The 27,201-nt window shown below is 40.4% G+C and overlaps 1 protein-coding gene across 1 annotated transcript in view; it reads right to left on the bottom strand.

Annotated features, from left to right (window-relative positions):
- Window positions 1-4,312: 4,312 nt before the first annotated feature.
- LOC102497216 (polypeptide N-acetylgalactosaminyltransferase like 6) overlaps window positions 4,313-27,201 on the bottom strand; it is a 214,630-nt gene continuing 191,741 nt past the window's right edge. Inside the window, exons 7-8 of the mRNA XM_027771040.1 lie at window positions 22,291-22,440; window positions 4,313-4,491 (exon numbers count right to left, since the gene is read on the bottom strand). Of these exons, the coding sequence (XP_027626841.1) occupies window positions 4,324-4,491; window positions 22,291-22,440 (318 nt within the window). The 3' untranslated portion in view covers window positions 4,313-4,323. The remainder of the gene's footprint in view (window positions 4,492-22,290; window positions 22,441-27,201) is intronic.

Here is a 27,201-nt window from a genome sequence, read left to right as displayed (position 1 = left end):
ACAGACATCAATCAAAGAGCAATCTCCCAACGTCAGCAGTGTGGGAAGGACTGGCTATGTTTCACGCTTCAGTGTTCTCAGCCACTGTTTCGCACATGGAGAATAATTACAGTTAGGGGTGTCATCTGAGAGGAAGAATGGCAAGGGTGGATGGTGTCAGTGGGGTAAGAGGATGGGATGATGTGCACCCCGTATCTGGAGAGACAATTTACCTCTCTTCATTTATATGTAGTCTCAGAATCATAGGGAACCATTTCAAAACATTTTCCTTCTTAAAAGTTATATAACGTGCCTTGTTTCCGGCTTATCTCCATCACCTGTTTATGTAAGTGTGTCAGAGTCTTATATCCCTGCCAGGATAAAAAGCCTAAAGAAATTTTATTAAACAGGTTCTTAGGGATACATCAATGTTCACGATGTCATTTTAGGGTAGTTCTGAATTCTGAAAAAAAAATTTAATCTAATGCTGTTTCCCAGGGGGAGACTGGAGGAATTTTTCCAGCTCTGAGAAAGATTCTGTGACAGTAAAGACAGCAAGTCAAAAGTGGCGTAACCCTTCTCATCATCTTTCTTCTGAGTCCTCAGGTTTGTGAAGCCCTGGGCCAAGAATGTCACCCAGTGGCAGGTGTGGCCTTCCATGGCTGCTGGACAGCTGGCTTATAATCCAAGTGTTATTGGCTCTTTTGATGCCTCTACCATAAACTTTATAGTGCACACTTTTCCCGACACAGGATTCATTTTTGCTTTTTCCTTGTGAAGATAGTTACTAAAAAAAAAAAGATTAAAATAAAAGTCTTTCATGTGAGAGCAAGAAGCACAAAGAAAATACTTACTTCTTTATATTTTGCCTATCTTCTTTTAAAACATATTTTTCCTAAAGGAAAAAATAAGGTCAAATGTTGGCATCAGTTTCATGTTTTTGCAAGAAATATAAAAAGAATAGTTTTTTTTCTTTCATTGATTGTAAATCCATTTTCATTGTGTGTTATTCATTTATTGTATAAAGTATTATGTTATCAATTCACAAAATAATCTTGGACTTGCATTATTCACTGAGGCTTTTGATATGGTGAATACATTTAAAAACAGTCATGTGATCATATTGTTATTTTAAACAAAACAACAGTAGACATAGAAGCCAGTACATTGTTATTGCCACAGTCTTAATCCAGCCTTGGAAAAAATGCATATCCCACATTTAGCTCACAACTGTTTGACAGCACAACCTTTTTTTCCCCTTGTAAATATATGAAGGGATTTAAAAAAATTATTTTCTAACTTCTAGCAAAATCATTTTTTATTATGGAGAAATAGCAATTTTTGAGGCCAGATTAACTTTGTAATACCTTGTTCCCATTCTGATAAGAAGGTATGGTCAGTATTCCACTGTCCAATTTTCAAACCATGTTATTTCCGGGAAAGACAATCTTTCTAAGGACTGTTAAATCCCCTTTGCCAACTAGAAATACAAAGTTATATAATTTTATACTTTTTAGGAGCGTAGTGGCACTGAAGGTCAGTAGAGTTTCAACCTTCAGTGGTATCAGAAACGCCTCCTTAAGTGTCATTAATGGCAGTGTTATGCCCTTCGACATGGGGGTATTTGTATTCTCTAGGCTTCATTTTATTGTATTGGTGTGTTCAGCTTTTGTACACAGTGATTGCTTACCAGTTTGAAGTATTAATTTTGGCTTTAATGTCTCAAGTGTCCCTTAAATCTAAAAAAAAAATTTTTTTTCTTTTATTTTAATTGCTAGAGGGTGTGTGCTCTTGTCAGAGAGACAGAGAGATTGAAGGAGAAAGCACCTCCCAATGGCGTGTGGTCAAGCCACAATCCATTCTCCAGTCTCCATCCTGTTGATATGTTGGGCACATGCACATATGTACTCAGTGTGTTTTTCAGGCCTCTGGGTCTGGGATTTGAACCATGGTCAACTGTATAGAATTCATTTTCCTTAACCACTAGACTATGGGGCTGGCCCTAAAATAATTAATTTCTTATATTACATTCTTTAACTCAGAGATCTGGGACTAATCTTGGTCTTTCTCTTTGCCTCATTAAAATGATGTGATATACATTTTTATTGGGCTTTCTCAAAGGATAATGTCAAACATATTATAGTCAGCTTCTTGTGATTATAGCATCCTTAAAGATCATTGCAAATCTGAGCTTTCCAGGGTGCACAACCCAGGGTTGTCTCTTTGGTAGAATTGTAAATAGCAGTCAGCTGTTTAATGACATAATGTGAACTTTTACAGACTCATCTAATTCTACAACCAGATTGCTCTCTGAACCCTTGAGATAAATCTTCACTCACTCTCTGGAATTGTTCAACACACAGGTTAATTTCTCACTATTGATTTTTCCACTATGCATTTTGAATGCTTTAAGATCTCTTGACCTACCCAAAATATCTCTGTGACAGTTGGTTTAAAAAGAATAGCTCTTCAAAAGAATGCTTGAAACATCAGTAAAGATAGGAAAATAACTCTTCCCCATCTATTAGCAGGGTAGTTTAACTGGACATTTTGATTAGGTTTCAAAGAGAGAACAAAATCATGGACATTTACAAGAGGTGTTATGTATTAAAGTTTCTGAACATATGCGCTACTCTTGTGGGCATTCCCAGGGAGGCATAGTATTCTCATCCAGTGACTGAAAAATATCATGTTCTATGGAAGCAATAACCAGAATTCCCTTGGGTAGAGAGTGAGGAAATGGTCAGGAGAGAAAACACAAAAGTATGGTTCAGAAGACCTGTCAGCCCCACCCGGAGTGGGGGGACCGCTCTGGGCTTTCGTTACTCATCTGAAAAAACAAAAGTATTGGATCCTATGCATCTTCCCATCACTGAATTCTAAGATTCAGTGCTCTTTATCCAAGATGACATATACATTTTTATTAACAGAAAAAAAAAACAAGTTAAAATTAAAAAAAAAAGCAAAGTAAAAACATTTTTACAGCTGTAAAAACTTGAGAAATGTATTGTGAACATGATTCTTTCTCTTAGAGACCCATTTTGATACCCGCATATTCTTCATGCACCCTACCATTACTGAAAGTATGGAGCTTTTTCTAGGGATTAAATGGTCCCTGGTGTTTCAAGTCATTCCTGAAACATTGCCCCATTAACAGAAATGGTGTCAGAAGCACTTTATTAATGGTCATTTCTTTTGTGGATTTTCCAAATAAGACAACAACATTGTTAAGATCAGCAATATAAAAACGGAAACACCCAAACAAATAAATAAATTAAACCAATTCTAAGTTTCCAGCACAGATGAAACAGAATGGAAGTGAACCAAGCCATTTTCACACATCACTTGGAGTGTAGATTTATTTGGGTTTACAAATCTCCTAAACAAATTACATCAACCTTACTCCATTTCCTTCTTTAATAAAAATGATGACTGGAGAAACATCAGACTTTTAAATTTTTAAAAATAATAGAAAAGTAAAAATAGATTTTTTTTTTTTAAAGGAAATCCCTATTCTAAATCTTATATGATTTCGCTGCTTCTGTGAAATCTTTCTTTGGAGTAATTTAGTAGCATAGTGTTTTGTTTTTATTTTTAACTGGATTCATACAAGGGCACGGAATTAGAACTTCAGCTGATTTATGGAGCATGAACATTTGTGAACGATAAGTAATCTCTGCTCTGAAAGGAAGATGGCAAACGCTAGTAAAAGAATGGGGAAGGTACACTGGAAGTCCATTTCAGTATGTAATGTAAGTCTTACATGTGATAGCGCACCCTCGTTTACAAATAAGACGAAAGGAAACAGAATGGTATGAGCACTCTAAAATCATCTGCAGCACTTTTAAGGGTTAAACCTGCTTAACCCCTTCTTAGTCTGAGAATGGCACCAAAGGGTACAGCCCACCTCTTAAGCGTGACTAGGTCTAGACCTGTGGTATCTTCAGGTTGTCAGAGCAATCATGCACTCTATTTCTGCCCCCCTCCCACCCAATTAATAGGATCCATTCATAGCTACTCACTACTGCAGGATTTGACCTGAGAAATGCTAGGATTTATTAACTCAGCAGTTGTTTGGAAAAGTTCCTAAGTAATCTTTGCCCTTGGCCAGCAAGGGAACTGCTAGTCTCGAGTTCTCAGAAGCAGCTGGTGAGGGTCTCAGCCGAGTTCTTCAGATGCAGGAAGTTCTTGAAGACAACCTGCTTGGACATGGCATTTACAAATTTTTCAGCCAGCCTCCTTGGATCTAGGAAATGTTATTCCTGACTCCTTCGACCCAGATGCTGGTTAAAATTTTGTTTATAATCTGTAGGTAATCACTCTTTTTCCCTTCCTTCTTTCTTTCTAGGAGCTGGCATGGTGGTTAAATTTTTCTAAAACAGTCATATTAATGTGTTCGAAAATCCACTGCTGAGTTTCAGAGAGAGGATCACATCTGGCCATAAAAATCTTCTTCTCTGCAGGGTTGCAATCCACGCAGCTGTTGCTCACAGGGTGGAATAATGTCCTGTCCTGGAAGGATTAGAAAGAAAAAGAAAAGACTGATGTAATACATGGTTAATGGTTAGAGCCCTATATATCTGGAAGTGAAATATTTATGTTTGTATTTGAGTAGATAACCGTAGTGTAAATAGACCAATTCCCAAATCAAACAATAGCAGATTGAATTGCCAACACGGAACAGTTTTGTAGGATCCATTGCACCAAGTAGATTCAATCAGAGACCAAAAAAAATTCATTTATTCATTTTCTGAAAAGAATCTATCCATTTTCTGCTCTGTATTGAGCTTTGCTACATGATTAGATTTTGGAGATAAGTATCTGGGTTGCTTGTCAAGCTAATAATCTAGCTATTGGGAAGAAAATGTCTACAAGAATCATAATGTAGTCTACAGTAAACAATAACCACACACACCCACAAACCCACAATATGAATGACCAGAGAGCAGCATAATTTTCCCTACCCTACATTGAGCCTCTAATGGGGCTCAATAAAAAATACAAAAGAAAAATGCAAAAGAAATGAGAGCTGTTTTCTTTTCATGGACCTGGGAACAAGTGACACAAACAATACTTGAATATCCAAACTCAAAATGTATTAGCTATTATGATATCTATACGCAGTATAGATATCAACTCAGTGAATGAGAAGTAATAGCAGGTTACAAAGTTAAGGTAATGAGCAAGTTCATTATCTGAACAAGCTCTATTAATACACACCTCTTTTTATTGCAAGCAGGGAAAAGGAAGTTAATGCTAACAGAAAAAGATTTTCCCCAATTAGTAGAAACTTTTACCTCTTATGATATCTATTCCCCAAAAGAAAATGCCACTGCTTAAATTTTAGGATTCATATATCTTAAGAACTGTTTAGAGGTTCTTTTTTTTTTTTTTTAATTTCCTAAACTTACAATGCTTTCAGAATTAGAAATTTGTCAGGCACCCTTTGTAAACGTTTCTGAGTTGCTCCTGGATTTTAAGACTTTGTCAACTAATATTTAATGTCCTTTGAGGATCCGGATGTTTGCCTAGTTCAGAGCTATGAGAAGGAAGGAGTAAGGAAAGACAAGGGCGGCAATTTAGTTTGCCTGTTTCTATTATATTTTCAGTGTAAACAAAGAGCTACGCCTAATACAAAGGCTTCTATTCTCTTTGACTCTCTTTAAAGGTGAAGTTTCCTGAATGTATTGTGGATTTCACTTTCCTTGTACAAAGAGGCTTCCTGAGGTCTCCTTACCATTTTATTCATCCCCTGTTTCATTAATTCCACTGTCGTCTGACCCAGAGAAAGGCTCTGAGAAACTCCCGTACTCTGGAGTGGAGGTAGCAGATTCTAGGACAAAGGAACACGTGCTTTGCACTTCACTCACACATTCTTCTTTCTTGGGACCCTAGATGTTCAGTGTAACAGATCCCTTCTGATAGCCTCTTGGGCAGCAGTCTCCTGTATTATCTTCCTCTCTTCCTCTCCAGCATCTCTCACATGCAGTCTTCCAAGGCCAACTTCCACTGGTTTAAATTATTACTTTTTCTTTATTCATGACAGAGTGTGTACACATGCATGTAAGAGAAAGAGAGAGACACAGAGAGACACAGAGAGAGGGACAGAGAGAGAGAGAGAGAGAAGAGCACCCTCTAAGAGTCTGTTCACACTATGATCTCCTTCCTCCAGTCCTCTAGCCCATTGAATCCTGGGTGCTGTGCATGTGCCCAGAATGGTTCAGGCTGACCAGACCAGGGATTTGAATCGTGGTTGTCATGTAGGACCCAGCTTCTCTGTCTCTCTATCTTCATTTTTATTTTTTTTTAAGAGATTTTTGCTATAGGATGTGTGCAGTCGCCAGAGACACAGACAGAGACAGAAAGGCAGATAGTGAGAAATCATCCCCTGTGGGGAATGGCCATGCTGCAATCCCTTCTCCTTTATTTTCCTCTTGGGATTTTGGGCATGCATGCACATGTGCCCGGCAGGACTCAGCTTCTCTTGAGCTGCATACCATTGCTGTGTCAAAGAGCTGGCCTAACTTCTACCAGTTTAGTTACCTAAACCTAATATATTTAGGTCAATTCTTCAGAGAGCATCATTAAGAAGAAGAGCATGTTTCTGTTCTCTTTTCTTCACCAGTTTATGTACCTTAGTGTGGATGCGAATGCCAAACCAGTTTATTTTCTGAACAGTTTATTTTTCTGTACATGATTTTCTGAGCCATAAGGTGATCATATTTTTCCAGCTCCCATAATGGAATACATGTTCTGACAAATACAGGTATACCCATGGGACAACTACATAGGATATGCAAATTTGGCAGTACCCTGAATAACTCAGAATATGTGTTCTATACTTGTACTTCATGTTCTCATACAGGTAGAAAAATCTAATTCCTTGTATCTATCCTTCTCTGAGAAGCTTCATCAGTAAAATAAGGGGGTGGATTTGATCAATCTTTCAGGCCTCTCCCAGCCATAAAATTGAATGAACATTTTATTCCAAAGTTCACTGGTGACAGAGACAAATGACAGTGTGTCCAACTAGAGCTCACCCACAATATTCAATAGATCAACGGATTGATTGTTTCCTAGTTATTAACTGAGCTCTGCTCACTCTCATCCTTGTCCTTGAAGTGTCCAACAGGTCTCGGAAGTAAAACATTTTTCACTTTAGACCTTGAGTGCTGCATAACTGCCATCTTGATGTTTCTATCAAGCCCAGCATCTGGATTGCTTAATATCTTTTTTTTTTAACTTTTATTTATTTATTTTAATTTGACGAGAGAGAGCGAGCAAGCCGCCAGGTCTGGGATTCGAACTGCTGTTGGCCATGTGGGAGTCCAGCATCCTTAGCCTCCAAACTATCTGCTGGCCCCATGGATCAGTTAATATCTTTACTGATGCTTTTCCTGGCTGGATTAAGTCCCTGGATTGAGTTCTTTGCATATGGTCTCTCATTCTACAGCAGCCCTTCCCTCCATCTCATTGGTTATGGAGTGATAGCCATTAAGAGAACGGAATACAGTTGTTCTCTGTGCAGTAGGTTTCTGGGTGCTTCAGCAAGCTTTTCTGTTCCTTAACAATCTCCTTGAAGGGTAATAGAAGTTGTTCTTTCTGTGTTTTCACTAGATCGCTCTTTGTTCACTCTTGAGGGCAGGTGCAGCCTATGCTCTGGCTGTTCACAGCGTAATGCAGCGTTGAGTCTGCTTTACTTCTGCTTTCCCTGGTTGGCTACCCTCTTATTTGGTTTTGGGGATTTTCATTGTTCCTAAGAACATTAGAAATCCTTAAGCAGGAAACGCAGTTCATATCCAGGATTTCTAAATTGCCCTTCATAGTGAAGGCCTGGAGTCAGCTGATTAGCTCACACTGAAAAGCCTGGGTGGGACTTCCCAGGTAGCTCATTGAAAAGGACATCTCATCATAGGAGGCTGACAGACTTGACTGGCATCGGTGTGACACTGTGGTATTTGCAAGTCTGTACTAAATTTCATTACATTCCATACTTACAAAGAATTCTAACACTAAATGAATGAGTGAGTTATAGAAAGCATTCCACACTGTACTTGGGGTCATAAAGAAACCAAATGCCAAAGTTCATAATGTATAGGAAGATTACTCTGAGAATACAACCACTACATAGGTAGATGAGAGGCCACGTGGTGCTGGGTGAAGGGCCTGGGATTTATGGCTGTATGTGCTTTATCGTATTCTAGTCATGCTATGTGACCTTGGACAAGTCATCTAATTCTCTATACCTCAGCCTACTTATTTGCAAGATGCAGATAATAAATTGCCTGACACATTTGTTGTGAAGATAAAATGAGTTGATATATGTAAAGTTGCTGGCACGATGTCTTGCATGTAAGCCAGTAACTAAGTAGTAGTGATTCTGCTCTTCCCGTTCCCTAATTTATTTTTAGTAGGGGAGCATCCCTAGTTCTAAAAATCAGAACATACTAGCCATCTGGTCTGAGACCAGCTATTTACCACCAAATTGTGTTTTCTGACATCCCGGTAAAATAGAATTTGCAAAAATTAGGCTCTTCTCAACCAGCTGTCCAAATTGATCCAAGTATCTCCCTTTTTAATCTCCTTTTTAAAGCCAGAGTATTTATGGAACAAAGGTCATCTATGGCTCTGAAATGAGCTCTTTCGTGTAGTCGTGATCAGCGTTTGCACCTGATCTCAGTGTTTAGGCCTTTTTGCGTGGATAAAACATTATTCAGGTCAGTTGGGTTCAACAAATATTAAAGGCCTTTCATTTTCTGGTATGTATTAGGAAAAAGGCATAGAAAGATAATATAAGATAGAATCTCTGACCTAACTAATCAAGGAAACAAATAGTAAACAAGAAATGATTGAAGTAAAACTAGGTCAATGAGATTGCAGTAAGGATGAACAAGATGAACTCTTTCAGACAGAGGGAAGAACATGTGAAAAGCACAAGGAGAGGTAACACGTACATATATGCATTCAATTTATCCAACAAAAAATGTATTGGGCACCAATTTGCTAGGCTCTGTATTGGTGCTTGGGATACATCGATGAACTTTATGAGATAAAAATCCTTGCCCTCATGGAGCTTATACTCTAGAGGTAAGTGTAAGGGTAGGAAAGTGGGGCATGAACAATGGATAATGAAAACAATAGAAAAAATCTGGGAGTAGGGCCTCCAAAAGTTCATGGAAAATGCATATTATGAGATAATGACCAAGGATTTCAATTATTTTTGCATCAAAATAAATTCGTACTCTAATTCCATTTTTTATAAACTTTTAAAAGTATCTTTGTATATAGCCTACTTAGAGGTGATATAAAAAATACTGAAGAAATCAGGAGGACCTGGAGTGCTGGATGATGGTGGAAGTGTGCAAATGTAAACAGAGTGGTCAGGGTAAACCTTGTTGAGATGGTGCATCTGCGTAGTCTTGAAGAAGGTAAGGGGATTAGCCAAGCAAGTATCTGGGTGAAAAGGGTCTCAGACAGGAGGAATAGCCAGCACAAAGGGCCCTGAGCAAGCATGCACCCTGGTAGGTTAAAGGAACAGAGAGGAAGCCAGAGTGAGAATGACAGGAGATGATGTCAAAGGTATGGAGGATCAACAAGTTATTTGGCATGAGTGATGCACAAGAAACATGGAAGATAATTTCAGATAATAATATCCAAGGGATAGGCAAGAATCACATTATGAAAAAACTGGGTTATGCTCAGACTTGATTTTTCATGCAATGTTTTTTGTTTGTTTTTGCTGTGGGGTGAGTGTGCTCACCAGAGACAGAGAGATAGAAAGCAAGAAATAACCTCACAGGGGGGATGCAATCCCTTCTCCTCCATTTTCCTCTTGGGATTTTGGGTACACATGCACATGTGCCCAGTGTGAGTTTCAAGCCTCTAGGTCCAGGACTCTGACCGTGGTCAGCCATGTGGGAGGTCAGCAATGTAACCATTACATCATCTGCTGGTCCCCATGCAAGTATTGAGTAGTCATGGAAGGATTTAAAGCAATACAGTCTAACATCTATATTGAAGGTGGCAATGAGAAAATGGAGTAGAGGCAGGGAGGAAATGAACTACAGCCAGTTATTCCAGTGACCTAGGCAATGGTCTGAGGGGTTGCTGAAAAGTTCAGTACACAGGGCCTTCTGGTTAATGATGTGTGGATATTGAGCTTGAGGGAAGAGGTAGTGCCTGGAAGGAAAGCAGGACTGAGGCAACAAATGCAGAAAGAGGAACAGGGTTGAGGAGGAATGATACAATTTTTGTTTTAGGTATAATAAGTTGGATATTTTGGATGCTTAGTAAGCACTTAGATTTGGACTGGACCTCAGAACTGCTCCCCTATGTAATGTAGGGAGAACTGAGTCACCTTCTCCTGCAAATTTCCATGTACATAGAAAAATGAATTATAAAAGGATATATGCTGAAAGAGGATGCTTTTGTAAGAGAACTGTCCAATGCCTTCCGTATCTAATATGGATGTGAAGGAATGAAGGCTTGGAATTATGCGACTAGCTTTTAATCCTAGTTTTATCCTTGGTAATAATCGTTGACAGTTTGTCAGTGATTCAGGTTTCCCACATGTAAAATGAATGGAGTGGAGGGGAGGAGAGTAGTACGGGATAAGGAATAAAAGGATCTATTTTTCTCTCTTGTGTTAAAGAACAAGGCTGATATATGCCTGTCCTTTAAGCTCTCCGGGAGAAAGATTAGATAGGCTTTTGCTGCCTATTTTTACTATTGGCATCGGAGAGAATGCAAATAGGTAATACCTTGATAGGCATAAAAGGGACAAACCAGTTTTATTGTCTACCTTTTTCCATTTTTTCCTTTGACAGGTATAATTCTTCACAGGAAGAGAAAATTGGTCCCCCTGCATCAGTGGTTAGTTTGGCCAATCAGCAACAATGCTTCTTAGTGCTGCAATAGAGATGCGTGGTGTGTGTGCTGAGACAGTGCAGGAGAGGGCAGGCCTCCAAGCACTCCTGCTCCTCTCAAGGGCTTTCTAGGGGTACAGGTAAGGGGTGTGCACCTGTGCTCCCAATTCTCCTCAGAGCAGCCAGAATTACCAAAAATACATTCTCATGTGTTAGCCCCCACTCTTTCTACCATTCAAGATGTTCTTATTCTCCTAGGTACACCCTTAGCATGGCCTACAAGTTTTCTCAGCACGGAAGAATCATTCTCAGCAGCTAATATTGATTTAAGTTTTTCATAGTTCCTATCACCAGGATTCTTTTCCATTTGACAGTCTAGATCTTGGCAAGCATTCAATCCTGGATACTGTGTCCTTATGTAGGAGCCGGGAGATATTCTGTGATGAAGCATTTCTCCGACTGGTCAGAGAATGACAGGCAAGACTGTTAGGCAGCCAGAAGAGATATGGCTAAGTTGAAATGGCAAAGTTTAGAAGGTTGTGATAGCTAAGTGACTTCATATGAGCTAAACGTGTAGATAAAAACAGAATGGGAAGATAGCACTGTTTATTGAAAAGGTAGCTTTAGTGCTGGTCCTTCGTGGTGCTAGCCTGGCTTTTCTTTGACAAGGTGGTTGCATTTTCAATTTGACCTGAGTTCTTCTGCATAAGGAATGATAACATGATAGGGTACAACGACTTAAGTCTTCTTCTACAGACGGGGATTTTGCAGACATTCTGCATCTGGTTTTAGGCAAGGTGTTTGAAAAGTGTGTCTTTGTGGGAACCAGCAGTTAGCGTAATGGCTATGTTGCTGGACTCCCACGTAGTCAACTGTGGTTCGCGTCCCGGACCCAGTGGCTTAAAACTCACGCTGGGCGTGTGTGCGTGCATGCCCAAGATCCCGAGAGGAGAATGGAGAGAAAGGATTGCAGCGTGACATCCCCCCTGAGGGGGTGATTTCTCGCTTTCTGTCTCTAACGTCTCTCTCTGTCTGTCTGGCGAGCGCACGCGCCCTATAGCGAAAATCTCTCCAAAAAAAAAAAAAAAAGTGTGTCTTTGTTTTCTTATGGGCAACATGGAAAATGGTAGTCTAGAATTACTACTATTAGGTAAATTTTTATCTAATAGAATAACTTCCTTCAAAAGATGTTCCTAAATGGATCAATGTCACCTTTATTATATGATAGAGGGCTCAGTTCTTGATTTTGCACATGGAGATCCACAACATATATAAGGCCGGGAATGGATGCTGATTCAATCTATGGATGGAACAAAAGTAGTTCAATTGTTAACAAGTTGGATCAGAGTTAAAATCCAGGTTGGGGTAAATCGAGTGAGAGAGAATTTAATGTAAACAAATGGATAGTTATACAAAATATACAAGATGACCTCTACAGATTTAAGACTAGAGAGATGTCTGTGTAGCAAAACACCAGAAAAGGACAGTAGAGTTTGTGTTTGCTTATTCTTTAAAGTTCATTAAGAAGCCCACCATGTGACGCTATGGCAGAAGTCAATCAGCTCAGGGTCAATTGTCAGAAACATTACTCATAACAAAAGGTGCTAAAAATCAATTCTACATTCCTTAACTGACCCACACCTAGAATGTTCTGCCCTGCCCTGGCATTGTGCCACTCTCTAGGAGTGTCCAGAGTCCACTTGGTGTGTACCATGAGATTGAGGTAGATAGAAATTAAGTTATACAAAGAGCAGTACAGGAAGTGGAGCCATTCAATTAGAAGTAAAGATCAGACTAGGCACGCACTGTTCAAGTATTTCGGATCTGACTCAAGTAAAATGGAGTAAATGGCATCTATGTGTTACCAAAGGCTGAGAAAGAGATTTCTGACAATTGGTACTGTCCAGAAATGAATGGGCTGACCTGGGAGACTGTGATGGCCCAAGAATAAACACCAGTCTAGGATCTCTGTAGGGGCTTCTTTTATCAGAACCAAAGGTGAATTGCATATCTTATTTATTTATTTATTTATTTATTTTTGAGATATTTTTGCTATAGGGCACATGTGCTTACAAGAGAGACAGAGATGGAAAGTGAGAAATCACCCCACTCCCCCCAGAGGGGATAGCCATGCCACAATGCTTCTCTTCCATTCTCTTCTCTGGATATTGGACATGCATGCACATGCACTCGGCATGAGTTTTAAGCCACCAGGTTTGGGACTTGAACTGTGGTTGACTATGTGGGAGTCCAGCGATGGTTACCATTATGCCATCTGCTGGTCCCAAATTACATATCTTTTTAATTAAACTCAAGGTATGGTATACCTTTTCTTCATTTTCTTTTTTTTTTTGGAGAAGTTTTCACTATAGGGCACGTGTGCTCGCCAGACAGACAGAGAGAGACATAGAGATAGAAAGCTAGAAATCACCCCCTAGGGGGGATGGTCACGCCGCAATCCCTTCTCCTCCATTCTCCTCTTGGGATCTTGGGCACGCACGCACACGCGCCTGGCGTGAGTTTTAAGCCACCAGGTTTGGGACTTGAACTGTGGTTGACTATGTGGGAGTCCAGCGACATAGCCATTACGCTAACTGCTGGTTCCCTACATTTTCAATCCTAAATCAATACCTAACCAGGATGATTCAAAATACCGATCTGGTGGCTTTTCATCTGGTGTCATGGTGGCTATCTTGATTTTAACAGCCAAAGTGAAGCCTTTGCATATATCATAAATTACAATAAATAGTCAAAAGTAGGCGCTTGCTGAGAATTTCACCCACTCACATTTTAAACTAATGGGACTGTTACATTGTTACTAATTTGGGCTGGCAGGTACCTTCTTAACTGCAATTACTGTTTGATGTCATTTTTAAGTCCTTTTTCATGGAAGTTAAACTAACAGAACACCCCAGAGAGCAACTAAGAAAAGTAATTTTAATCTTTCACTTTGGGTCTTTGGGGAGGTTGTTTATGTGGTTTTTCAGGCAAAGAAATGTGTTAAGTTTTATCCAGAACAGCCTGGGGTTCATGAAGGAGGGGTTTATATCAATGATCAAACCCAGTGGTTCTTTAAGCTAGTCAATGGCTGCTTGTTTAGGAACTTCATATATTAGGTACTAGTCGGGTCATATAAACATACATTTTAAAGTTCTTATCCTTAGGTAGTTAAGGGGAGACGAGTGACTATGTGTAATATGGTGCTGAGTACAAATAAGAGAACAAAATGCCACAGGAGTACAGAAGAAGGGAAATTTTAAAATTTTAATAGAAAGGAGGAGCAGGTTAAAGAAAGTAGGTAAACATGTGAGCTAGAAGAGTGCTCCTCCATCTGATGCCTATTAAAACTTCTTGGGGGTCTGCTGGTGATATGGTGGTTAAGTCTAGATCCCACATGGCCAATGGCCTGGTTCCAGTCCTGGACCTGGCTGCTTAGAAACATGGGAGGCGTGTGTGATATACACACAAAATCCCGAAAAGAGGGAGAAATGGAGAAGGGATTGCGGCATGTCCATGCCCCAGAGAGTATTCTTTCTCACTTTCCTTCTCTCCCTCCCTGGTGAGTGTAGGTGTCCTCTAGCAAAAACAATGACAACAATAAAAAACCCAAGAAACTCTTGGGAGCTTTCAGAAAATATCGATACTCAGACCTCACCTTCCAGAGAACCTTAGTCTATTCTTATACCGATGGTACATAGCCATAATAGAGGTAGTTTTGTAATGTCTTGATACTTGGTACATTTCTAATGTATAATGCTTGTTTCTGTTTTCTTCTTCAAGATTTTTCTTGACTATTCTTGGCCCTTTCATTTCCATATACATGTTAGAATCCATTTATTAATTTTCATAAATGAATCTGCTGATATTTGATTAGTTTTGCATTAAATGCATAAATCAACTTGAAAACTGATAGTTTTCACAATTTGGAGTCATATAATTCTTGAACATGATAGATTTCTGTATATTATAAAAAAATCATTTAGTGGTGCTTTATAGTTTTCTGTGTAAAGGACTTACACATCGTTTGTGATATTTTTTCCTGGTTATTTGAGGCTTTTTATGATGCTCAAATTAAATCACTTTTTAATTTTCTTTTCTCCTTTTTTGTTACTAATGTATATGAAACTTGGCTGTATGCTAAATATACCTAGTAATTTCTAACAGTTTAGCTGCTAGTCTTTTGGATTTTCTAAATATCCATGTTATCTGTGAATAGACTGTTTCATTTCTTCTTTTCTAATTCTTATACTTTTTAAGTTTCTTCATTTTTCTGGTTACATAGAGTATGAGATTCTGTACGAGTTTGAATACAAATGATTATAGGCAACATCCTATTTTATTCCCAGTCCCTGAGAAAAGCTTTAACATTTTACCACTAAGAATGATGATGGTTGTGAGCTTTAAAAATATAGTTCTTATTAGATTGAGTTAGTTTATTTCTTTTTAAAAAAGAATTATTAATTTATTTTATTTGTTGTTATTATTATTTTTAATGTAACTAGAAAGAGACAGAGAGAGAAAGGGAAAGTGATAAAGCAAACCACCAGGTCCAGGACTGGAACCACGGTAAGCTATGTGGGAGTCCAGTGCCTCAACCACTATGCCACTTGCCAGCCCCAAGTAAGTTTATTTCTATTAAATTTACTTTACTGTGTGACTCAGACCATTTAGTCAGATGGTAAAATCTTGAGGATTCAACAACTGATCCATGTGTATATTGCGACAAAAGTGCCATTCCTGTGCAGTAGGAAGAAATAGTTTTCTTTTTTGGGGGGAGGGGGGAGTTTTTTGCTATAGGGCACGTGTGCTTACCAGAAAGACAGAGAGACAGGAAACAAGAAATTATCCCTCAGGGGGCCTGACCACGCCACAATCCCTTCTCCTCTGGGGATCTTGGGCACGCACGCACACGCACCCAGCGTGAGTTTAAGCCACTGGTTCTGGGACTTGAACCGTGGTCGATTACATGGGAGTCCAGTGACATAGCCATTACATCAACTGCTGGTCCCAAGAAATAATCTTTTAAATAAATGTTGGGCCAGCAGATTGCATGTAGTATACAGACTGCCTGTATACTACAGGGCCAACTACATGGTTTAAGCCCTGGACCTGACAGCTAGAAAAACATGCTAAGTGTATGTATTTCCAAAATCTTGAGAGGAGAATGAAGGAGAAGGGATTGTAGCATGGCCATCCGTCCGGGGAGTGCTTTCTTATTTTCCCTCTCTCTCCCTGTCTCTGGTGAGCACATAAGTCCTATAACACACACACACACACACACACACACACACACACACTCAGGTTGATCAATTGCATGTGTAACAAAAAGTTCTTTGGAGGTATACATTACAAAAAAAACTACGTGGCTTTTAATATTTTGGCACCAAAATAAATTTGTACTTTAATTTCATTTTCACAAAACTTTTGAAGTTCTGTGTGTGTGTGTGTCTGTGTGTGTGTGTGTGTATCAACCTCTATCTTATATAAGACACATACACATAAAGATGTTTCCAGAATTGTATGCCAGAATGTAGAAAATTAAACAATAAAGCATCCAAAGATGATTTAGAAGGCCATCTTCATGATTTTTTACTGTAGGGCACAAAGAACACTAATCATCAAGAAAAGCTTTTTATTAGGATACCCTACTAGACAGAAAAAGGTAAGACACTGACTGGATTAAGATATTGCCATACGTATATCCAATAGCACTCCTATCTAGGTATATATTAAAGAAAGTCTTAAAAATCTGTAAGAAAAAGCCAGAAGCCATGTTTTAAAATAGCCAAAAAATAATCAAGAGACCTGAACAATTCCTTTACAAAGAAGATACCCAAATGGTTAACAAACATATGACATCACACTATAATTACGGAATGAAGAAAAAAAAGAAGTTGACAAGATCACGTGTTGGTGAGCATGTATAGTAACTGGATCTTCATGCAGTATCTCAGTTGGCCTGTAACCCTTCATCAGTGAATGCTGGCTCACCTTCCAGCAGTTAGTCACTGTATCTCTCTGCCTAAGGCCTTACTCTAGCCTCAAGAAGACTGTGGTTTGTAAAAGCAACAGTTCAGAAGTGTCAGAGAACAAAGTTCCTTCAGGAGCAATCCTAACCAAAGGTTGACTGGAGGGTGTATAAATATCCCGGCTGTTACTAGATGTTCTATGATATTTCCAGAGGTCTTCAATGGAACCGAGCTCTGGCTGCCTGTGGTGGTACCTGCTTGATAATGCAACCTTTATTGACTCTCATCTCTTCCCCATTTCACTTCCTCACTCCCTACCAAGATTTTGGGGGGCCATCTCCCAAATAAACCACTCTAGGTTATGTATCTGGGGAATCTCAAATTAGGACGTATATTTCCATAAAAGTGTTTACTTACAAAGAAAAAGGCACGGAAGATAGCTCTTTGTTTGGGGTGTGGATAACCATAGTTAATATGCTTAGGAGAGATTACTTTAATGATGTGGTATATCAGGATATGCCTCACCACTATCATCAATGTAAAAAGTGCCTATATAGAATGAAATTTTTAAAAACATGTTTTTATTCATGAAAGAGTGAATATACACGCTAGAGAGAGAGAAAGAACCACCGTGCATGGGGTACCTTGCCTGGCATGTTTCGGGCTGACTGGGCTGGGAACTCTAACTGCAGTCACCTTGTGGGGTCTGGCTTCTCTCAAGGAGTGCAGTATCACTGTACTGTGAAGGTGGTCCCCAGATGGAAATTTGATTATACAGTCAGAAACTATGCTAGAAGTCTCACACAGTTTATCTCCATTATTGTCTCTTACATTGATGAAGAAAGTCACTGATGTGAAATAGCACGTTCAAGATCACATTGCAATTTTGTGATGATTTGGGACAGGTTAAACCTGACTAACTCAAAGGCCTGACAAGCAGCCATTATGACCAGACTGTGAAGGGTCAGGGTGAGAAATGCGGGGTGAAGGCACTTCATCTTCTACTCAGTGAGAAGCCAAAAGAAGGTATATGACAGCACAGCGCAATAACCGGGGTGGGGGCGGGCAGGTCAATCCTTTATGATGGTCTCCCGGTAATCTAGGGGTAAGAGGGGGAAGGGCTGCAATCAAGGCAGGGGCTATAGAAATGGCAAAGAAGAGATGGATTTCGGAGCCATGAGAGAGGACGGAGGGTGTGACAAGCCTCTGTGACCCACCGGATGTGGAAAGGAAAGGAAAAACAGTTTCTTATTTGGGATGTTGGAGGATGGTTTAAATAGATTTACTGAGGTGGTTTCAACAATTCAATGTTCTTGTAACAGGGGTCCCCCTGGTGGTAAAAGAAAACAGGAACAGTACTCCTCATCCAGAGTACCCGCTGTTGTAATACAGCTGAGTGACTGAACGTGTTTACAATACCATAGACTAGAGATGCCCTTCTTTTTCTTTTGTCATCACAAAAGCGATGTCCCATCTGAAAATAACTAAAAGCTGAGAGCCACTGGTGGACCAGAAAGTGTGGCCTGACAACAACCTTCACTCAATCAAACTAGGGAGTTTCAAGCTACCTTTTTTCTCCAAGAAATTTCCACGTAGCTGGGAGCCAGATCCTACATGGCCTATCAGGGCTGGAATCCTGGCCCTGGCAACTTGAAAAACACATCGAGGGGCCAGCCAGTGGTGTGGTGGCAAAGATGACTGGATCCCACGTGATGCCTATAGCAAATTAAACGAAAAACAAAGAGCATGCTTGGTGCAAGTGAGTGGATCTCAGCAGGATAAGGAATGGGAGAAAAAAGTGCAGCCAGGCCTCGCTTTCTCCTCTCCCTTTCCCCTCACCCACTCTCTCTTGCACATGCATACACAAAGCAAGAGACTATAAAGCCAGATTCATCCAAGAGTTTGAATATCGGCTCTACCTCCAATCTGCTAGTGTCAGTTTCTCCTTGCGTCGCACCTAGGACTACCCCGGTGGCTATGGGGTTGGAGGTGATGTGCATTAAGCAGTAGCACAAAGCCTCATTAACAGAGGTGATGAGGATGCTTATCTTAGGGTTCAGGAGATGGCCCACTGCAGCACTTTAAGCAATTAGTACAGTCTTAGGGATCAAGGTTGATGAATGAATATGCTAAAAAAAGGAGGTGGGATCCCCTTACTAGAAAGATTGCTAAACTATTGGAAGCCCCAGTGCCCAGAGGTGCATATCAATAGATAAATTAGTATCCCAGAGAGATTTTTTTTTCTTCGTGCTTTCTCTCTTTGTGCCTTGGGCAGAACTTGAAATAAAGAAGAGAGATTTTCTAAAACAGGTACAATTGAATAGTCCTGAGTCATCAACCAAGATGAGAGATTTCAGACTTTCCTTTTTGAGCCTTTGGTATATTCCTGATTAAGTATAAATACCTTGCTTGCTATATAAATACAGGAGTGTGACCTTTTCCTAAGTAATGGAAGACCAACAGCTACAGAAAGATCAGACAGGAGAATCACAGCACAATTGCATCTAGTGGTTTCCTTTCACAGATCCCTTAGGATCCTAAGAAAGGTTTAAAGTGTTAAAGCTCACAAGAGTTCCTCTTGAAATCAGAGGAGTCTGTTTTTAAATTATTATTATTATTATTATTATTATTATTATTATTATTATTAGTTATTCCTAGGAGCTCTGAATGCACATGTATTAGCTGGTCTTACCCACCTGTAAGCTTCTGTGAGCTCTCTAATGAAAACAACTGTTTTTTCTTGTCTTAATTGCATATTATTGAATGGGCTGAATCTCTTACTATGAATGTACAGTGATGAGAAATGTACCATTGATTAGGGGCCATAGGCTTACCAGGCAAATGGCGAATCTGTTTTTTCATTGATGCATACAGAAAGTAGCTTTGTGAAGGTCAGACTATAACCAAGTCTTCAGTATTGTACCATACTCAGATGTATCGTATCTATCTATCTATATTTTTTTTTTTGAGAGAGGTTTTTGCTATAGGGCGCATGCGCTCACTAGAAAGACAGAGAGACAGAAAGCAAGAAATCACCCCCTGGGGGGATGGCCACGCTGCAATCCCTTCTCCTCCATTCTCCTCTTGGGATCTTAGGCACACACGCACACGTGCCCAGTGTGAGTTTAAGCCACCAGGTCCAGGATTTGAACCGCGGTCGACTACATGGGAGTCCAGCAACATAACCATTATGCTAACTGCTAATCACTCATATATGTTTTTTAAGAAGATTAATCATTTGTTATACATTTCATAAAGATAGCAGTGAAGTTTCCCTTTTACTGATTCCTCCCACCTCCTATTATATCTGAAACTATCTTTTTATTGGCTCTTTTGTTTGTATTAATACATAGTTTTGTAGGAGGCTGTAGCGACCGATGTTTCATACTTTTCCTGGCCACATAGCCATCACCTGCCAGGTGCTGGGGGTATTGGGGAGCATGACAAACTCATACAGACAAATCTGCCTTGGAGTGGGCCTAGTTGTAGCCGCCCACCTCAAAGAAGTAGAACCCTGAACACTTATGAAATGGGAACAAGTATCAAAACCAATAGGCCCTTACATTATCCCTCTGCACCTCCTTCCTTCCAACCATCTCTAATTTTAGGAGCCATCGACCTTTCCTCAGCCACAGCGTAGCCAAGTACATGTTCATCATAGCCTGAGGTAGGGCTGGAGTATGCCAGAGCATGCGAAAAATAAGCCAAACATCTTCTCTCTGGCTGGGGAGGATTCAGTGCTTTAACCACCACACCACCCCTTATATAATTTTACCACTTATGTATTTCTCCCACAAGAAAGAGATATACACAGAGAGATGAAGACAGGACTGAAAGACAGGCACCCCTAACAGAATCTTCATGACGTGGTCTCCCCTAATGTCAGCCAGCCAGGATCACAGGCATTTGTGCATTTGCCCAGTGTGCACAGGGAGGTCCAGGTATGCGAACCCAAGACCTTCACATATGGTTCCAATTGCATTACCCTTGTGCCACCATCTGGCTCTGGAATGGAGCTTATGTTGTACTTGCTAATTAATAGCCAAGCTAAGCCTCAAAAAGGGAAGAAGTTGAAAAACAATTTTGCACAACATTCTACAGAGTTATTGAAGGGGACTGTGATGAAACTGTTTTAAAACAATAAATTAATAGCTTTATTTTATTACCATAATAAAATGTGATTTTATATTTGTCTTTGAAATATTTCTCTGTTATTAGGCGTTAACCTTCTTAATGCTTTGAACTTTTGAATTCTTTGACTAAATTTTCCTTTGATACACTAGGAGAAATTACATCTGGGTCACTTTCTGTGTAACAACAATATGTACATAAATATATAAATAATGATATTAATGGAATTGTCTCATCCAGACAGCTCCCAAATGTGAGCCTGCAATACACAAGAGGACTTCAAAAAGTTCATGGAAAAATGGAATTCAATTATGAGTTTATTTTGGGGCAGAGAATTTTGAAATCCATGTAGGTTTTATTCATAATACGCATTTTTCCGCAAACTTTTGAAGACAACCCTCTTGCATAAGTGAATAGATCTGTTAATCCGTGTATGTGCATTATGAATTGAGATTCTTAAGATGTGGGTCAGCAGGTGGTTAGTGGTTAAGGTGCTGGACTCCCACACGGCTTACCACAGCTTGGGCCCTGGACCTATTCATTGGCTTGAAACTCATGCTGGGTGCATGTGCATGTGTACCCCCAAATCCCAGGAGTTAGGGATAAGGAACTGTGGTGTGGCCATATCCCTGCGGGAGATAGTGATTTTTCACTGTCTCTCTCTCTCTCTCTCTGTCTCTCCAGCAAGTGCATGTGCCCTATAGCAAAAATCCCCCTCACCCCCCAAAAAAAATTACGTATGTGAGGGCCAGCTCAATGGTGCAGTGGTTATGTGCTGCTCAAGAGAAGCCAGATCTCATAAGTGACTCCTGTTCAAATTCATGGCCTGGTTATCCTGAAACACTCTACACATGCATGTATGTGTCCAAGACCTGTTGGACTGGAAGTTGGGAAGAAGGGCATCTGAGCGTGACCAGATACTGGAGGGTAGTCCTGTCTCTCTCTCTCATTCTCATGTGTATGCATGTATTCCATCATGAAAAGAGAAAGAAAAAGTAAAAGAAAAAACATTCGGCATGTGCATATTTACTAAGGGTGCGTATTTCCTCCATTTATGAGTTGCCAGGGTAGGCTAGACCAAGCCCTCACAGGGTCAGTGTTCTGACTCAAAGCTATTATGCAATCATAACCTAATGTATCTGATTATGGCAGACACACACAAAATCAAAAGTGAGTCCCTTCTGGTGCACTGTATCTTTCCCTTAGTCATTGCTGGTAGTCTCCAAACGTGTGTGTATGTCCAGGTAACACTTTATATCAAAACGGTGTCTTTTTGAAGAAAACCTTGAAGTTTGAAAAGCCTAACCACGGCAGTTTGAGGATGACTGCAGTCAATGGACGCTTACCTTCCGGTATCCCCAGAACTGGTTCCCCTTCATGCCATGACAGTCATAAAGCGTGACTGGGCTGCTGTGGGAGATGGCGTCGAAGCAGAACTTGCGGGTGTGCAGGGGCTCACCGGGCCGGATGTCTTCTCTCCATCCAAAAGTAAAGATCTGGCAAAGCCACAACAGCAGAAAAGCTGCAGTGAGTATCGTGTGCAGAGAAGCAGTGAGAACAGGGAGAAGGGTGTGGGGCTGTTGTGATCTACTAGAACTGTGTCTTGGCATACTAAAGCAGGGTCTCAAAAAGTTCATGGAAAATTGCTTTAAGGAAAATACTAGGCATGTTAGGAAAACATTCCACATTTCGTTGCACCAAAATAAACTCGATCTTTAATTCCAGTTTCCATGAACTTACTGAATTGTCCCTGTAGAGGTGCTGGAAAAGGAATGCAAGTTTCATGAAGTGATGTAGCAGTGACAGCTATTCCTTTGGGCTGCTAAAAAATACAAACGAGGAGTTTCCAGTTGAGTATCAGGAAAACATCAGAAAGTAGGAGAGAGAGAGAGACAGAGAGAGAGAGAAACAGAGAGAGAGAGACAGAGAGAGAAGAAAAAAAGAGGAGGAAAAGAGGAAAAAGAAGAGGAGGAAGAAGAGAAAAATAAAGAGGATGAAGAAGGAAGAAGGAGGAGGAGGAAAAAGAAAGGAGAGGAGGAATGGAAGGAGGAGGGAGAATATAAGGGAGAGAAGGAAAAAGGCAGGGGAGAGAGGGAGGGCGGAGGGACGTCTTTAATAAAAGTCTTTACATTCTTCATTTAGATAAAATGTTCCTGGATCAGATGCTACAGTGAGCCTAAATGAACAGATTAACAGGAAAAAGATGAAGAATAGTTGAGCTGAACTGATGCTACCAGCTTGAAAAATTAATTTTAAAGAAAGCAAAACTTGATAAAATAAAAATATAGACTAATTTTTTTTGGAGAGATTTTCACTGTAGGGCGCGTGCGCTCGCCAGACAGACAGAGAGAGACATAGAGACAGAAAGCGAGAAATCACCCCCCAGGGGGGATGGTCACACCGCAATCCCTTCTCCTCCATTCTCCTCTTGGGATCTTGGGCATGCACGCACACGCACCCGGCGTGAGTTTTAAGCCACCGGGTCCGGGACACGAACCGCGGTCGACTACGTGGGAGTCCAGCGACATAGCCATTACGCTAACTGCTGGTTCCCTAGACTAATTTCTTAGGACTGGTGAAAGTAATTCTATAGGGCAGCATAGAAAGTTATAGACTGTAACATATGGTGAGAAATACAGCTTACACACACAGACACACACACACACACACACACACACACAAACACGCACACACATACATCTCCCCCTTCCCCAATGGAGACAGAAATTTCACGAAATGATAATTACCCTAACTGCATTTAACAGATGATATTTCATCGAATCCTCCCTAGGTTCATCCATTCTGTCCTATCCTGTCCATTCCATTCTATTATTATTATTATTTCTTTATTGCCAAGGGATGTGTGTGCTTACGGGGGGTTGGGGGGGGACGACAAGAGAGAGAGAGAAAACATTTTCTAATAAATATAATCATGCTGGGGCCAGCAGGTGGCATAGTGGCTAAGGTGCTGGACTCCTGCATGGCTGACCACCATTTGAGTCCCTGATTTGGAGGCTTGAAACTCACACTGAGTACGTGTGTGTGCCCAAAAATCCCAAGAGGAGAATAGAGGAGAAGGGATTGCAGTCTGGCAAAATTATCTCTCTCTCTAAATCAATAAATAAAAATAAAGTGTCGTCCCTTTGCAATCCCTTTTCCTCCATTTCTCCATCCTGTCAGGATTTGGGGCACATGGTACATCCTTCAAGCCTCCAGGGCTGGAGTTCAAACCATGGTTGGCCATGTGGGATTTGGTTCCCTTAATTACTGTGCTACTGGGGTGGCCCTCTTTTCATGATTTTAAAAATGCTACTCTGGGTCCAGTTACTAAGGTGCACAGATAACACCACTGACTGGGAGACTGGAAGCTTCATGGATGGCCTGGGTTCAGTTCCTGAGCCAATCTGAACACATGAGGTGCGGTTGCATATCCCCGTAATCCTGGGTGGGACAGGAGTGAGACATGTCAAAAATACCTCTTTGTCTCTCTTTTCCTCTTTTCCTCTCTCTCTTCCTGCTTATTTGTCTTTCTTTGTCTCTCTCTCTCTCTAATAAAAGAAAAACATTGCTACTTGTGGTGTACTAAAGTGATTTCACAATGTGTTACATTAATGGGGGGGGGGATGTCCTATAGGGGAAGGGCATTTTCTTGGCTTATTTGAACTGGGCAGCACTTGAGGACTACAGTAGGAAAAATCCTTAAGTAAGTGGGAAAATGGACTCAGTGAACCCTACGGTATCTTCCAATTCTAAGATTTCAGCAAGATCATTTAAGTCTTCCAATAGAACTTAAGACTGGCTGGCAGGATGAAGCCAAGCTGTCAATTAGAACATAAAGAAGCGCTGTCAGGAAAGCCTTCTTGGTATAAAGGCAGGCACGATGGTGAGGCACATGTGGATAACACACTCGCCACTGTCCAGGCCCTCAGTATATTCTGGATTTTAGGTCCCACCCAGGAAAGAAAATATACAGAATATGGCAAAATTCCAGGTATGTGTAACAAAAACGTTCGAGTAGCAGGGACTCTGAAGAAAAATGTAAAGACCTAGGTTAAGTGAGCTGAAGAAAATCAGAAAGACCTGATCTAAATCAGACATATGAAAGATGACGGAATGACGCTGAGTGGCTGTATTCTGTTTCCCAGGAAGACAAGACAAAAGAGAATGCTTTAAATAGAAGGACAAGAGATATTAGGTTAAGTATTTGAAACAGAGGAACAGATTCAATTGTGTACTCTCTTTTCTCATATCTGTCTATAAATATCATATGTATATATGTATATGTAATACATATATACATATATATTTGTGGAATGGGATTAGAGATTCAATTCAATTTTCTGAAGAAAAAGGACTTCTCAAGGAAGTATCTATTCAATTATTCTGATTGTTCTCTGCTAATTAGAACTTGTGGGGCCAGCAGATGGTGTAGTGGTTACATCGCTGGATTCCCACATGGCCGACCCTGGTTCGAGTCCTGGACCCAGTGGCTTGAAACTAATATTGGGCTTATGTGCATGTGTGTCCAAGATTGTGGGAGGAGAATGGAGGAGAAGGGAGGAGAAGGGATTGTGGTATGGCCATCCCCTCTAGGGGGTAATTTCTCACCTTCCCTCTCACTGTGTCTGTCTCCCCTGCCCCCTGCCGGGAGCACACACCCTAATTCAAAACCTCTAAAAAAATTTTTTTTAAAAAGAGAGAGAGAACTTGCTACTCCTCTGGCTTTCCAAATGCTGTGCTTTTCTGTATCCCTACAACTCTGTTCGCTCAGCTCCTCTTTTATCCAGCTCTTCAACAGGTTGGTGTCCTCGTACCTTTCCTGGTTGGTCTTCAGCAATCTCTGTTCACCAGTCTCCAACATGCTGATGGCTCACCATTGGCGCTATGGCTAATTACTTGTAGGGTTTTCCAACTTGAGGGAGTAAAGTTCAAACTCTTTAACGTAGAAGGCTTTCTGTAATCTGGCCTTTGCTGTTCTTTGCAGCGGCATCCTTTCTTTTTAGTTTATGTTCCAGCAACACTACAACTTCTGTGGCTCTTTGCACAAAGAGCCATGTTATCCCTGCGACTCTGTTCATGAGTGCTCCTCTGGTAGGAAGGCCAGCATTCGCCAGCCAGGCTAGTCAGTGTTCATCAGTTCTGTAAGATTCAGCGCATGTGTCCATTCAGCCAAGAGCCTTCCTCTTTGAACTGCTTATCCTCCCCATTGTCAAACTTATATCTCAGGGCATGTTGAGGTGACTTCTGCTTCCTGTTTCTGAGTTTGTTCTTGTAGTGCAATGATCATTCTCACATGTATAGACTGTTTGCATGCAATCTTCACAGCGTTCTATGCATTATGATGATGATGATTACATTACGACCTCCCAGGTGAAACATCTTCACATAATATCAATGGCTTAATTCTTCTTCACTGGCCATTAGCTAATTTTTTTTTTCTCTCTCTCTAGGTCTCTGAAATGCTTTTCTTATTGCCATTTACCTTCTTCTAATGGGCCATGTTGAACCAATCAGACATTGAGGCTCTCAATCATGAGGCACACTTTTCTACGTGCAATCTCGCCAAAGCAGAAACAAGCGGCCATGATGAAATTATTTGCTTCGTTTGCATTGGGTAATATTATTGTGACATTCATAGTTGTTTCCTACCCTCAGGCTGTTCTCAGTGACAAAAGTATTTAGATTTTGTTCAGGTGTCTTGTGCAATAACTGATTTTTGTTCAACTTCAAATTACTCAGTTTAAAAGTAAATTGATTTTAACTTCTTTACTTTCTTCTTTCGGGTGTTACTTTACAATATGGATTTAGGATGATAACTCTTATTTATTTCTTTGCCTTAATATTAACATGGTATGAGTAATGTTACCTGCGCTAATATTGTATTAGATGAATATGTTCATTAGATTTGGTACTGCAAATACACTTATCTTAATCTCACTACCTGACTTGAGGCAAATGAACATTATTTTTCTCTCTATAGGTAGTTATATTTTATTTCATTCTTATGTGCTTTGTAGAAATCTGAGAGAGAGCAGGTTTCTCTTTGCAACTGTGCCCACTCGTATGCCCTGTCCTGAGAGTGAGACAATTTTTCCCTGTGTGCACTGACTTCCTTCAATCACTGTTTGCAGAGCTCCACTCTGGCTCTTGGAAAGGGAGCATTTGTCTGCTTCTTCAGCAGGCCTTGGTCCTCAGCATGAGCTCAGGCTGCAGGGCTGCAGAGCCAGCAGGCAAACTAGGCCAAGGAGGGCTCCTCC

Source organism: Tupaia chinensis, unplaced genomic scaffold (assembly GCF_000334495.1).
Source record: "Tupaia chinensis unplaced genomic scaffold, TupChi_1.0 Scaffold000179_1, whole genome shotgun sequence".
NCBI lineage: Eukaryota > Metazoa > Chordata > Mammalia > Scandentia > Tupaiidae > Tupaia > Tupaia belangeri.
This window is presented reverse-complemented; position numbering and strand designations above follow the sequence as displayed.